The 13,828-nt window shown below is 36.8% G+C and overlaps 1 protein-coding gene across 2 annotated transcripts in view; it reads right to left on the bottom strand.

Moving 5' to 3' along the window:
• Positions 1 to 13,828, bottom strand: part of BMS1 (BMS1 ribosome biogenesis factor) — a 46,160-nt gene that overhangs the window by 17,211 nt on the left and 15,121 nt on the right. For both annotated transcript variants that reach the window (XM_033412932.2, XM_033412933.2), the window contains exons 12-13: positions 13,578 to 13,735; positions 8,394 to 8,475 (exon numbers count right to left, since the gene is read on the bottom strand). In XM_033412932.2, coding sequence (XP_033268823.1) covers positions 8,394 to 8,475; positions 13,578 to 13,735 — 240 coding nt within the window. The remainder of the gene's footprint in view (positions 1 to 8,393; positions 8,476 to 13,577; positions 13,736 to 13,828) is intronic.

The following is a 13,828-nucleotide window of genomic DNA, read 5'->3' as shown; positions in this document are numbered from 1 at the left end:
ACTTAGAACACTACCTAACACCATACACAAAAATAAACCCCAAATGGATTAAAGACCTAAATGTAAGACCAGACACTATAAAACTCCTACAGGAAAACATAGGAAAACACTCTTTGACATAAACCACAGCAAGTTCTTTTTTGACCCACCTCCTAAAGTAATGAAAATAAAAACAAAAATAAACAAATGGGACCTAATGAAAGTTAAAAGCTTTTGCACAGCAAAGGAAACCGTAAGCAAGACGAAAAGACAACCCTCAGAATGGGAGAAAATATTTGCAAGTGAAGCAACAAAGGATTAATCTCCAAAATATACAAACAGCTCATGGAGCTCAATATCAAGAAAACCCCAAACAACCCAATTAAAAATGGGCGGAAGACCTAAATAGACATTTCACCAAAGAAGACATACAGATGGCCAAGAGGCACATGAAAAGCTGCTCAGCATCACTAATTATTAGAGAAATGAAAATCAAAACTAAAATGAGGTATATCACCTCACACCAGTCAGAATGGCCATCATCAAAATGTCTACAAACAATAAATGCTGGAGAGGGTGTGGAGAAAAGGGGACCCTGTTGCACTGTTTGTGGGAATGTAAATTGATACAGCCACTATGGAGAACAGTATGGGGAGGTTCCTTAAAAAACTAAAAATAGAACTACCATATGACCCAGCAATCCCAGTACTGGGCATATAGCCTGAGAAAACCATAATTCAGAAGGACATATGTATCCCAATGTTCACTGCAGCACTACTTCCAACAGCCAGGACATGAAACAACCTAAATGTCCAATGATAGATGAATAGATAAAGAAGATGTGGTACATATATACAATGGAATATTACTCAGCCATAAAAAGGAATGAAATTGGGTCATTTGTAAAGATGTGGATGGACCTAGAGTCTGTCATACAGAGTGAAGTAAGCCAGAAAGAGAAAAACAAATATCGTGTATTAACACATATATGTGGAATCTAGAAAAAGGGTACAGATGAACCTATTTGTAGGGCAGGAATAGAGACGCAGACATAGAGAACAGACATGTGGACACATTGGGAGAAGGGGAGGGTGGGATGAATTGGGAGGTTAGGTTTGACATAGTTACACCACCATGTGTAAAACAGATAGCTACTGGGAACCTGCTGTATAACACAGGGAGCTCAGCTTGGTGTTCTGTGACAACCTAGATGGGTGGGATGGGGGAGGGTGGGAGGCCAAGAGGGAGAGCATATAGGTATACATATAGCTGATTCACTTCACTGTACAGCAGAAGCTAACACAACACTGTAAAGCAATTTTACTCCAATAAAAAAATAAAATAAAATAAAGGACACATGGAATAACCTTAGCTAATGCTTTTACGTGCTTCACATACCAGGCAGGCACTGCTCTAAGTGTTTTACATGCCTTAACTATATTCTTCAACGTGACTCAATGAAGGAGCTATTATTAATGTTATCTACTGAACAAGTAAAACCACCATGTGTTTGGAAAGGAAGCCTCAATATCATGAAGACTAATTCTCTCTTTTACATAGTAACTGATTCACTTTGTTATAAAGCAGAAACTAACACACCATTGTAAAGCAATTATACCCCAATAAAGATGTTAAAAAAAAAAAAAAGAAAGAAAAGAAAATAACCACCAAGGATTTCCAGTCTGGAAAAGATGGTGTAGACATATCTCCTCTGTTCCTCCTGACTGTGTATAACCATCAACTCCAGAAACGATGCAAGAGCACAAGAGACAACCAAAGGAGAACTCTGAAAGGTGGAAAGACAAAGATGGGCTGGTGAGCGTCCCCATGACCAGAGGAATGACATAGTGGCCTATGTCTCACTATACCACAACCCACAGAAAGGCAACTTAGGGCCACCATTTCCCAATCTGCAAGTGGCAACAGAAGGCAGCCGCAGAATGAGATAGGCCCATTCTTCCTTCAGATTGAACCAGATCTCACCAGCAATCCAGGTAAACTGGCTATCCCACTGACAGCAAGTGATGAAGGAAAGTGCTAGCCTTCCCAACGAGCTTGAATCTCCTTTCCTCCACCAAGATGTACCAGGTGCCCAAGGGTTATCAGCAAGGAGGGATTCCACCAGGCATGAGGCTCTCCTCTTCCACCTTAAAAACAATATGCGTCCAGGCAGGACCAAGCAAAGGAGATGCCCCCAGAACAAGCAAACTGGCCCCAGAGGCCAAAACAACTTTCCCCAACCTAGCCACACTAGGTGGCCCAGCCTAGGGAAGCTCCTCTGTTCCCCCCAGGTAGCACCAGCAGGAACCAGTAGCACCAGCAGGAACCAGTAGCACCAGCAGGAACCAAGTACAGCAAAACAGTACCACAAAGGCTCTGAAATTAAATTGTCATTGGAACCACAGCCCATGAAGTAGACCAGGGCCTGTACATTAAACCTAAACAGGATGATCGCCTGCTAAAATTTAAAAATTACATAGGACCCAGGGTCTCCAAACAAAATGTGTGGCTACAATAGAAAATCACCTGTCATACCCAGAACCAAGAAAATCATCATTTGAATGTGAAAAGACAACTGAAAACAACACTGAAATGAATCAGATGTTGGAACTATCTGACTTGTACCTTGAAGCAGCAATTATAAATAAAATTATAAAAGCCAAAAAAAAAAAAACCCTTCAACAAGCAACTATAAATCTTACAGCAACAACCAAAAAACTGAAAACCTCAACAAGAAATTGAAGAACAAAATGGAAATTATAGAACTGAAAAATACAGTAACAGAAATTAAAAAACTGGCTACATGAGCTCAATAGTAAGAGTAGAGATGAAAGAGGATGGACTTAGAGTACTTGAGGCCACATAATAGAATTCATTCAGTCTGAACAACATAGAGAAAGCCTAAAAACAAATGAAGAGCACCTCAAAGACCTGTGGGACAGAAACAAAAAAATCCCAACATCTGTATCATCAAAGTCTCATAAGGAGTCTGGAGCTGAAAGAAATAATGACTGCAGATTCCTAAATCTGTTGAAAGACACAAACTTACAGATTCAAGAAGATGAGTTAATCTCAAACAGAGTAAACCCAACAAAATTCACACCAATCAAACTTCTGAAAACTAAAAACAAATAAAAAATATCTTAAAGCAGCCAGAAAGAAATGACAGATTACCTGTAGGCGCACACCAAGTAAAATGACAGCCTATGTATCTATTCTTTAGAAATGAAAAAGGAAACAGACATTCTCAGATGAAGGAAAGCTACAGGAATTTGTAGCTACCATACTTACCCTTAAAAAATGGCTAAAGGAAGTTCTTAGGCAGAAAGGAAATTATAAAAGGAGAAATCTGAGACCATCAGAAAAAAAGAAAAAACAAAAGAGAAAAAGAACAGAAATATGGATACACAGAACAGACTATCCAGCTTATGAATTTGTAAAATCATATTTCATAGTCAAAAAAATTATACCACTATCTAATATTCAAGCCAATATTTAAAAGTGGGGAAACTACAACAAACTACTAAATATAACAAAAAAAAAAAGCAAACTCACAGATACAGAGAACAAACTAGTGGTTACCAGTGGGAAGAGGGAAGTGGGGCGGGCCAATAGAGGGGTAGGGAATTAAGAAGTACAAACTATTAGGTATAAAATAAGCTACAAGGATATATTCCCCATACAACACAGGGAATATAGCCAATATTTTATAATAACTATAATGGAGTATAACCTGTTAAAAGTGTGGATCACTATATTGTACATCTGTAACTTACATAATAATAATAAAAAAAATCTTTTTAAGTGGGGAAGATAAAAGAGCCTAAATGGAAGAAAAGTTTCCACATGTTACTCAAAGTGGTAAAATGTTGGTTAACAGTAGGTGTAATATTACAATATGTATATAGTCTATTTTGACCACTTCTAATCAACATTGTACTGGAAGTTTAAGCCAGTGTACTAAGGCAAGAAAAATAAGTCATCCAGATGGCACAGAAAGAAGTATAACTGTCTTCATTCACAGATCATATATGATGGTCTTTGTTACACAATGGGCAAAAATTGCAAATTCCATGTGATAAAGGGTTGTATCAAAAGCAATTTAGAATTAAACTTCGATAATAACACACAACCAAAGTAAAATAATGGGCAAAAGATTTGACAGACACTTCACTGAAGAAACACAGATGGCAAATACGCATGTGAAAAAAGGCTCATTATCATTAATCATTAGGAAAATAAAATGAGATACCACTCTAAACCTTTAAAAGTGTCTAAAATTAAAAAGACCAACATATCAAGCACTGGCAAGGATGTGGAGCAACTGGAAGTCTCATAAAGTGCTAGTGGCAATGCAAAATGGTACAACCACTAAGGAAAACAATTTGGCTATTTCTTAAAAAAAATTAGAACTACATCTACCATATGATTCATTTAGTCCACTCTGAGATATGTACCCAAGAGAAATGAATGCAGTTGTTCATACAAAGACTTGTAGAAGAATGTTCACAGTAGCTTTATTTGCAATAGCCCCAAACTGGAAATAACATAAATGTCGATCAAAAGGTGAACAGATAAACAAACTGTATTGCATTATACAATGGAATACTACTCACCAATAAAAGGAAATTAACTACACAGCAATAAAAAGGAATGAAGATGCAACAGCATGGATGAATCTCAAAATGATTATGCTGAGTACAATAAGTTAGAAAAGACTGCATACCGTATGATTCCATTTATATCAAATTACAGAGGATACAAACTCTTGTATAGTGACAGAAAGCAGAAGAGTGGTTACCCGGTAATAGGGAAAGGACAGAAGGGAGGGATAACAAGTGGCATGAGGAAACTTTTGGGGTGAAAAGTATGTTCATTATCTTGATTGTGGTGATTGTATACTCATGTCAAAGCTTATCAAACTGTACACTTTAAATATGTGCAGTTTACTGTATATCCATTAAACCTCAATACAGCTACTATAAAAGACACAAATCCACCACACTTTCTTTTGGAAACGGAAAAGATGATTCTTAAGTTTCTGTGGAAAAATAAGTAAGAGAATAGTCTGAAGAATTCTAAAAAACCTAGCAGGGACAGGGAGAGATAGGAACCAGTCATACCAGTTTTAATAGTTGGTGTCTTAATAGCATACTATAAAGCTATATAAGGGTTTTAAACATAGCAATGATGAATGAACCAACAGAAATCAATGACATAAACTAGAAAAGTCCAAAAACTTTTTTCTATATCTATCAATTAAGAATACGACAAAAAGAGCATTTTACTCAGTTGGGAAAAGAACAAATAGTATTGGAAAGAACCTGGTGGCCACCTGGGAAAAACTCTATCTATGCCTCTCAACTCACACTAAAATAAATAGCAGATGAGTCGGTGATTTAAATGCTAAAAAAAAAAAAAAAAAAAAGGAAATCAGGAAGCACTAGAAAAAACAATGGAAGATTTTTCTTCTCCTTTTTTAGATTTTTTTTTTTTTTTTTTTTTTTTTTTTTTACAAAAGACCTTTTTAAGTATAAGACAAATCCCAAAAGTCATTTAAGGCAAAACTGATAAATCTAACTTCATTAAAAAAAAAAAAATTCCACATGAAAGAATCATAAAGTTAAAATACAAATGTTAAAATAAGGGGGTTAAATGTGGTACCTCATATCACAAAAGACTTATTTCTCTAATATATAAAAAATTCTTATAAGTATGAAAAAATATCAACAATAACCCAATAGAAAATGGGCAAAGCATATTCAAAGACAGTCATGGAAGGAAATACAAATGGCCCCCTAACACACAGAAAGGTGCTCAAACTGGCAGAGACCCAAGATTTTGTTAGTGCTCTGTTCATTAATTGTGACCAATGTACCATCCATATGTAAGATGATAATAATCGGGCAAACTGGGTGTGAGGTATGTGGGAACTCTGTACTATATTCACAATTTTTCTCTAAATGTAAACTATTATAAACTTTAAAAAAATAAGCAAAAGACTTAAATGGATACCTCACAAAGGAAGATATTAAATTGGCCAATATGCACATGAAAAGATACGCAACGTCCTTAGTCATCAGGGAATTACAAATTAAAACCACGAGATACTATTTCACACCCACTAGGATGTGAACTGAAATTGTCATCCACTGCTGGAGTTCTCTTTGAAGAACTGTGGGGCAGTTTACTTTGTAATCAACCCACAGAGACAGGATGAACCTCCCACCCAAAATATGGTTTGCATATTGAGACAGATGACACACACATGAATCAAGAGGATATGGAAAGATTTATAATTCACATAATGAGACTTTTTGGGGAGAGTTGGGCAGACCTCCCAAGCTAGTTCAAATACAGCTTGGGAGAGCGGGCAGAAAAGGAGAACAGCTTGAGCTATTGGTAGTTAGGAGGTGGTGGGGCTTTGGTGACAGCTGGAGTGTATATGGTTTGAACTCCCTCCTGATGCCAAAAGAGGAGCAACTTGGCTTTTTTATCAGCTTGCCCAGATGCAGGACAGAAAGGGGGACAGAACAGGTGGGGCTTAAGAGGTGTCATCAGTCTAACATTAAAAATGGAGTCAAACTCTGTTAGTTTCTTATCAAGTTGGTTGTCCATCTACCCACCCCATAGCTCTGCCATTCTACTCCTAGGTATTACCAAGGAGAAATGAAAACCAATTTCCACAAAAAAAGACCTATACGTGAATGTTCAGAGCAGCCTTAATTGTAATAGTCAACTACTGGAAACAACCTAAATGGCCATCAAGAGAAAAATGGATAAACGATCGGCATACCCATGCAACAGAATACTTACTCAGCAATAAGAAGAAACAAATTATAATATGAATGAACCTCAAAAACAGTATGCTAAGTAAAAGAATCTACAGACAAAAGAGAGTATTTTTATTATGTAATTCTAGAAAAGGCAAAACTAATTTACAGTGAGAGAAAGCAGATCATTGGTTGCCTTGGGACTGCTGTGATGGTGGGAGTAGGGACTGACTGCAAAGGGGCATGAGGGTTCTTTCTGTGGTGATGGAAATACTTTATTTCTTGATTGTAATGGTAGTACACGAACATATACAATTGTCTAAACTAGCCAAATAAGAATATTCTTAAAACAGGTATACTTAACTGTATGTAAAACATATCTCAACAAGGTTGATTTATCAAAAAGTAAAACATTGTGCTGAGGGAAAGAACCCAAACACTAAAAAATACATACTGTCTGACTACATCTGTATGAAGTCCAAGATCAGGCAAAACAAATCTATGGTGATAGAAATCCAAAAGTGGCTGCCTGGGGTAGGGGGTGGGTGCTGACTGCAAAGGACACAGACAAACATTTAGGGTGTGACAGAAATGTTCTTATTCTCGTTTTGGGTGATGGATATAAATGTATGTAATTGTCAAAATATATTAGGTTGAACATTAAGCTATACCTTAATTTTTAAAAGTGCTTTCCTTGAAAACAAAACCAAAAAATTCCTTTTCTAATCCCACAACTAACAAATACAAGAAAAAGAAAAAAAACAAACCTTGTTAATTTTTTAATCATGAGAAAAATAGTAAAAAGAAAAATAAATCCAAAAGTTATGGATCTAACAAAATAGAGAATGTGCAAATCTAACTAAAACACACACAAAAAAGGAACAATGTTAGAAATGAGAAAGTGCAAATAACAGATGAGCACTTTATTCAGATGAGCACTGAAAGTCTTGTCAGAAAATATTATGAAGAATATCTCATGGGCTTCCCTGGTGGCGCAGTGGTTGAGAGTCCGCCTGCCGATGCAGGGGACACGGGTTCGTGCCCTGGTCCGGGAAGATCCCACATGCCACAGAGTGGCTGGGCCCGTGAGCCATGGCCGCTGAGCCTGCGCGTCCGGAGCCTGTGCTCCGCGACAGGAGAGGCCACAGCAGTGAGAGGCCCGTGTACCGCAAAAAAAAAAAAAAATCTCATGAAAATGTCAAAATATAAACACAAAAACCACAACCACCACTACAAGAAAACCAAATTTGACCAATGATCATAGAAGAAACTGAAAATGTTTCTTAGGAAGCCTCTACATACCTATGCATGCCTGCCAAAAATGCTTAACCTGAATCTTAATGTGAATCTAACCACAGCACATAAACAAGAATGACTATTTTTAAGAATGCATGATAAAATTTATGGAGAGCTTCCCACTCTTCTTCAATGTCCATATCTAATAAGTCAACTAACCAGAGGGAGAAAATAAGACCATCATGAAAGGAGGAACTAGAATGTTACTCCTGTCAGAACTCTTGTCAGAGTTCCCCAGGCCATTTCACAAGTGACTAATATTTTCAAGTTGACTATTAAAAGATATGGAAGAAAATAATATAGAGAGAAGGCAGTCTTCTCTGAAGAATACAGCCGTTTACTTACCATCTTCTGCTAAGATCTTGGCTGCATCTTTATCCTCTTCCCACTTCCCAGTCACGAAGCAATCTCTGATACTGTTCATAACCTTATACAGAAAAGTCAGCTTAGTTGACAGGCTCCAATCATTCAATAAATAACTGCTTTGAGAAACAGTAGGTGACAATTTGCCTTTAAATACTTTTCAAGACAGTTCTATGGATATTTTCATTCCAAGTGGACCTATGAAATAACTTTGATGTATACAGTATAACAACAGATATAAAAACATAAATATTATAGCATTAACCAGTGGATAGGGAAAATAACGTCAGCCCAGTAACTTCATAAGTAAAGAAACAGATATTTACTAATTCGTTAATCCAGACTTATCATGGCTGTTTAAAAACGTAATTCCTCTGCCAAAGACAAAATGTCTTGTATGAGCCCAACAGTACAAAGAGTATTGATGAGGCTCCCAGTCCCAGATCTGCCAGATCATCCAGTACACACATGTAGTGGATGCTGGATGCACCTCTCAAATACAGGCTAAAACTTGTACACAACTCCTATTTCAGACTGCTTCCTGGGGAACCTGACTTAGGACAGCACATGTCAGTCACTGCCAAGGGCTCAAAAGCACATATAAAGAAATCTTCACATGGGTCCCGGCTTTCAATCACATTTTGATCATGATTCACATTTTTCAGATACAACCTCACTCTCAAAAAGTAGCCTTGAAGCTAGCACGATTACAATGGATGCAAAATCAAATCTGCTCATTTATTCATTCCTTCATGCCTATAATCACTCAGTATTTACTGAACATCTACTCTGAGCCAAGAAGCTTTGCAGGCACTGAATGGCAAACTGTTCCAAAAGATCCTTGCTTTCATGAAGCTTAACAATTGACTTAGGGGAACCAGGGACCAAATAAATTTTAAAAAATAGACCCTCCAATATAAAAACCCTCAACAAACTTAGAAGGGAACTTCTTAAATCTGATAAGAGGCATCCATAAAAACCCCCACAGTTAACATCACACTTAATGGTGAAAGACTGAGAGCTTTCCCCTTAAGATCAGGAGTAAGACAAGGATGTCTCCTCTCATCACTTGTATTCAACATTGTACTAGGCGTTCTAGTCAGGGCCATTAGGCAAGAAATTAAAATAAAAGGCATCCAGTTTAGAAAGAAAAACTATCTCTATTCACAGGTGGTATGATCTTGTATATAGAAAACCCTAAGGAATCTACTGAAAAACTATCAGAATAAATGACTTCAGCAAGATTGCAAGATACTAGATCAATATACAACAGTAGGGCTTCCCTGGTGGCGCAGTGGTTGAGAGTCCGCCTGCCGATGCAGGGGACACGGGTTTGTGCCCTGGTCCGGGAGGATCCCACGTGCCGCGGAGCGGCTGGGCCCGGGAGCCATGGCTGCTGAGCCTGCGCGTCCGGAGGCTGTGCTCCGCAACGGGAGAGGCCACAACAGTGAGAGGCCCGCGTACCGCAAAAAAAAAAAAATATATATATATATATATATATATACACACACACACACATACATATATATATATATATATATATATATATACAACAGTAAACTTTATTTCTATACACTAGGAATGAATATCCAAAAATGAAATTCAAAAAACAGTTCCTTTTACAATCACATCAAAAAGAATACTAGGAATAAATCCAACAAAAGACGTGCAAAGCTTATACTCTGATAACTACAAAACATTCTTGAAAGATCTACATAAATGGAAAGGCATCCCATGTTAACAGATTAGAAGACTTGGTATTGTTAAGGTCTCAATACTACCCAAGTCAGTGCAATCCCTATCAGAATCCCAGTTGGTTTCTTTGCAGAAGATTCTGCAAAGAATTCTTTGATTCTAAAATATAGAAAACCCAAGGGATCCAGAAAAGACAAAACAATCTTGAAAAAGAACAAAGTTGGAGGATTCACACTTCGTGATTTCAAAACTTATTACAAAACAATAGTAATCAAAATAGTATGGTACTAGCATAAGGACAGATGTATAGATCAATGGAATATAATTAAGAGTCCATAAATAAACCCATGTATCTACGGTCAAGTGATTTTCACCCCGGGTGCCAAGACAAGGCAATAGGGGAAAGAACAGACTTTTCAACAGGTGCTAGGACAACTAGATATCCACATGCAAAAGAATGAAGTTGGACTCATCTCACACCAAATACAAAAATTAACTCAAAGTGTATCCAAGACCTAAACGTAAGAGCTAAATTATAAAACCCTTACACAAACCATAGAAGTAAATCTTCATGATTTTGGATTTGGCAATGGTTTCTTAGATATGATACCAACAACAACAAAAATACAGAGAAATTGGACTTCATCAAAATTTAAAACTTCGTGCTTCAAAGGGCACAGAAAAGATAACCTACAGAATAGGAGAAAATATTTGCAAATCATATACCTGATAAGGGACTTGGATCCTGAATACATACTCAATGATAAAAAGACAAATAACCCAATTTTTAAAATGGGAAAATAGTATGAATAGATATTTCTTCAAATAATATATACAAATGGAAAACAAGCACATGAAAAGATGTCTAACATCATTAGCCACCAGGAAAAGGCAAATCAAAACTGCAATGAGATATTACATCACACCTCCTAGAATGGTTATAACAATAAAAAACAAGAAAAACAACAACAGGTAATAACAAGTGTTGGTGATGTTATTCCAATGTGGAGGACTCAAAAGCTATATATACTGCTGGTGGGAATGCAAAATGGTGTAGCCACTTTTGAAAAAACAAAAGGGAGAACATATAAGAAAAAAACTTCAGGGGACTTCCCTGGTGGTCCAGCAGTTATGACGCCGTGCTCCCAATGCAGGGGGCCCGGGTTTGATCCCTGGTCAGGGAACTAAATCCCGCATGCTGCAACTAAAAGATACCGCACACGGCAACGAAGATCCCGCGTGCCAAAACTAACACCCCACACAGCCAAAAAAATAAATATATATTTTTTTTAAATAAAGGAAAAAACTTTAACTGTTTTTAGTAATCATATTAATAGAAACATGTGTAATGTTATTCTCACACTTCTATGTATAAATGGGATAAAGCAAATAATTACACAATTTTCTAATTTAATCATCTTCAAGTTCAAACAGGAACTAATTCTACAGTGGAAAAACAAGAGATATAAACAGGAGATAAAAGAGATTAAGTAAGAAGCCTGTAGTCCTGAATCTGAATTGAAAATGTATGTATGAATTTTCCTAGCTCTGGTCACTGAAAAGGCCTAGAAACAATGACCAACCCATAGCAATGAGTATACATAGACCTAGACTGTGATGTTGAAATACCATTTTGTACTAAGAAAAATCAGGACTTCTTATGGCTGTTTCCAAGTCTGGCATCAGAAATGTACAAGATGATACTGGAACACCTTATCATATCAGACAGCAATGAAGCAATCTAAGGACTACTAGGATCATGTCAAAAGGACTCAGGAGCCAATTTGAAGAGACTCTCACTGGTCACAGATGCGATAAATATGATCATCAGCAAGGATAACAAGTGCAGTGAAAGGAAACACGTCAACTACATTTAAATTCATGAGTTAAAAAAAAAACTTAAAAAAAAAAAAGAGTCACCTTTGGAGAATCGTTCTGAAAACTGATAAAAATAATCAAGCATTTATACTGCTTATGTGGAACTGGGTAACCAAATAGTAGATAAGAAGTTTCTCTTTATAGAAGTATTCCAGCTAACAAGAGGAATTTGAACAAAATATCACCATTTTACATCCTTAACAAATGAATGGATCTAGGCATTGAGCATCAATAGCTAACATCACAAGATGACTTTATGTGCCTCCTAATGAAAAATCACCACCACCTAGGAAGCAGTCTTGCCAAAAAATCTGAAAACAAAAAACGAAAACCTCAAACCTAAATCTAATCAAACTTCTAGATGCATTGTCCAGAGGGTAGTTACAACATGTGGTTATTTAAATTCTAATTAAAATTAAACAAAACTTAAATAAAATTAAAATTTTAGTTCTTCTGTCTCACTAGCCACATTTAAGGTGCTCAACAGCCACAAGTAGCCACATAAGACAATTCTTTACCCATCACCATAGACAATTCTATTGGTATTGCTCTGTACCAATTTATAGGACATACAGAGAAGAGTGAAGTCTGACAGACCGCACGTAGGGATACAATGTGCCCAGGAAATCCAGAATATGAAAAACTCTACACATCAAATACTTGGTTTCTTAAACAAGTGAAAAGGTAAGGAAAAAAGAGATGGGTGGAGGGGAATATTGTAGATTGAGAGATTTAAAAGGTATAGAGAAAAATAAACAAAAATAACCTGGTAAAACTAAACTTTGGTGTTCACTGATACATACTTGAAGGATGAAATTATAAAGAAAAGAAGGAAATGATTACCGTAAGAGTCGTGATTCCTTCTGCAGGGAGGATAGGCCTATGACTAGGATGGACACATGGTGGTTACAGAGGTACTCACCTAGTAATCCATTAAGTTAAACAATTACTTTTATGTGGTTTTCTATAATCTGTATTAAATTTTACCCAAAAAATGCTTACATAAAAATCTCGTAAAGTGCACAAGTGCTACCCAGTGAATTAAAATACATAATATGATAGTCATTGGGCCTCCCTGAGGAGTGACATTTCAGCTAAACCGAATGATCAAAAGAAGTCAGCCTTGGGAAGATCAGAAGAACATTTCAGAAAAGAAAACAGAAGACAAGAGGTCTATGATGGGATTAAACCTGGCAAGTTTAAGAACTGAATGAATTCTCTAGTGTGACTAGAGGGTGATGAGTGGGGGAAGAAAATTTACCAGTGTCATGGATTCCTGTTTGCTTACAAATAGTAGAAATTATAAATGTTAACTCAGGGATACTACGTATCTCCTAGTCATAAAACACAAAGTATCTCAAATGTATGAAAACCTACATGCAATGCTTCAAAATAAAGATTAACAATACTATTCACACTAAGAGTTGAAAACTAACACACCATTGTAAAGCAATTATACTCCAATGAAGATGTTAAAAAAACACAAAAAATAAGAAGCAAATAACAGGTAGGCAATACTGAAATCACATAATCTTTTAAAAATATTCCCTAATTTTCTCATAAGTCAAACACACTATTTATATTCAGCCTCACCTCCTCTAAATCCCAATCATGGGGCACCTCCACATGAAATCTGGAGCAGTCCAAAGAGTCAGCCTTGTGCTTACACTCGCTGGCAGACTGGCTGACACGAAACAACCCTCCGAGCTCTTCCTTGGTATCACCATCTTCTTCTTTGTTATCCTCTGTCACTAAAGAGACCACCATGATAGAAAAGTGAGAATAAATCCACCCACTAGAGGACTAGGGACTGAAGGTCTCTGTTTGCAGTAGCTATGGTGTGT

Source organism: Orcinus orca, chromosome 14 (genome assembly GCF_937001465.1).
Source record: "Orcinus orca chromosome 14, mOrcOrc1.1, whole genome shotgun sequence".
Taxonomy (NCBI): domain Eukaryota; kingdom Metazoa; phylum Chordata; class Mammalia; order Artiodactyla; family Delphinidae; genus Orcinus; species Orcinus orca.
This window is presented reverse-complemented; position numbering and strand designations above follow the sequence as displayed.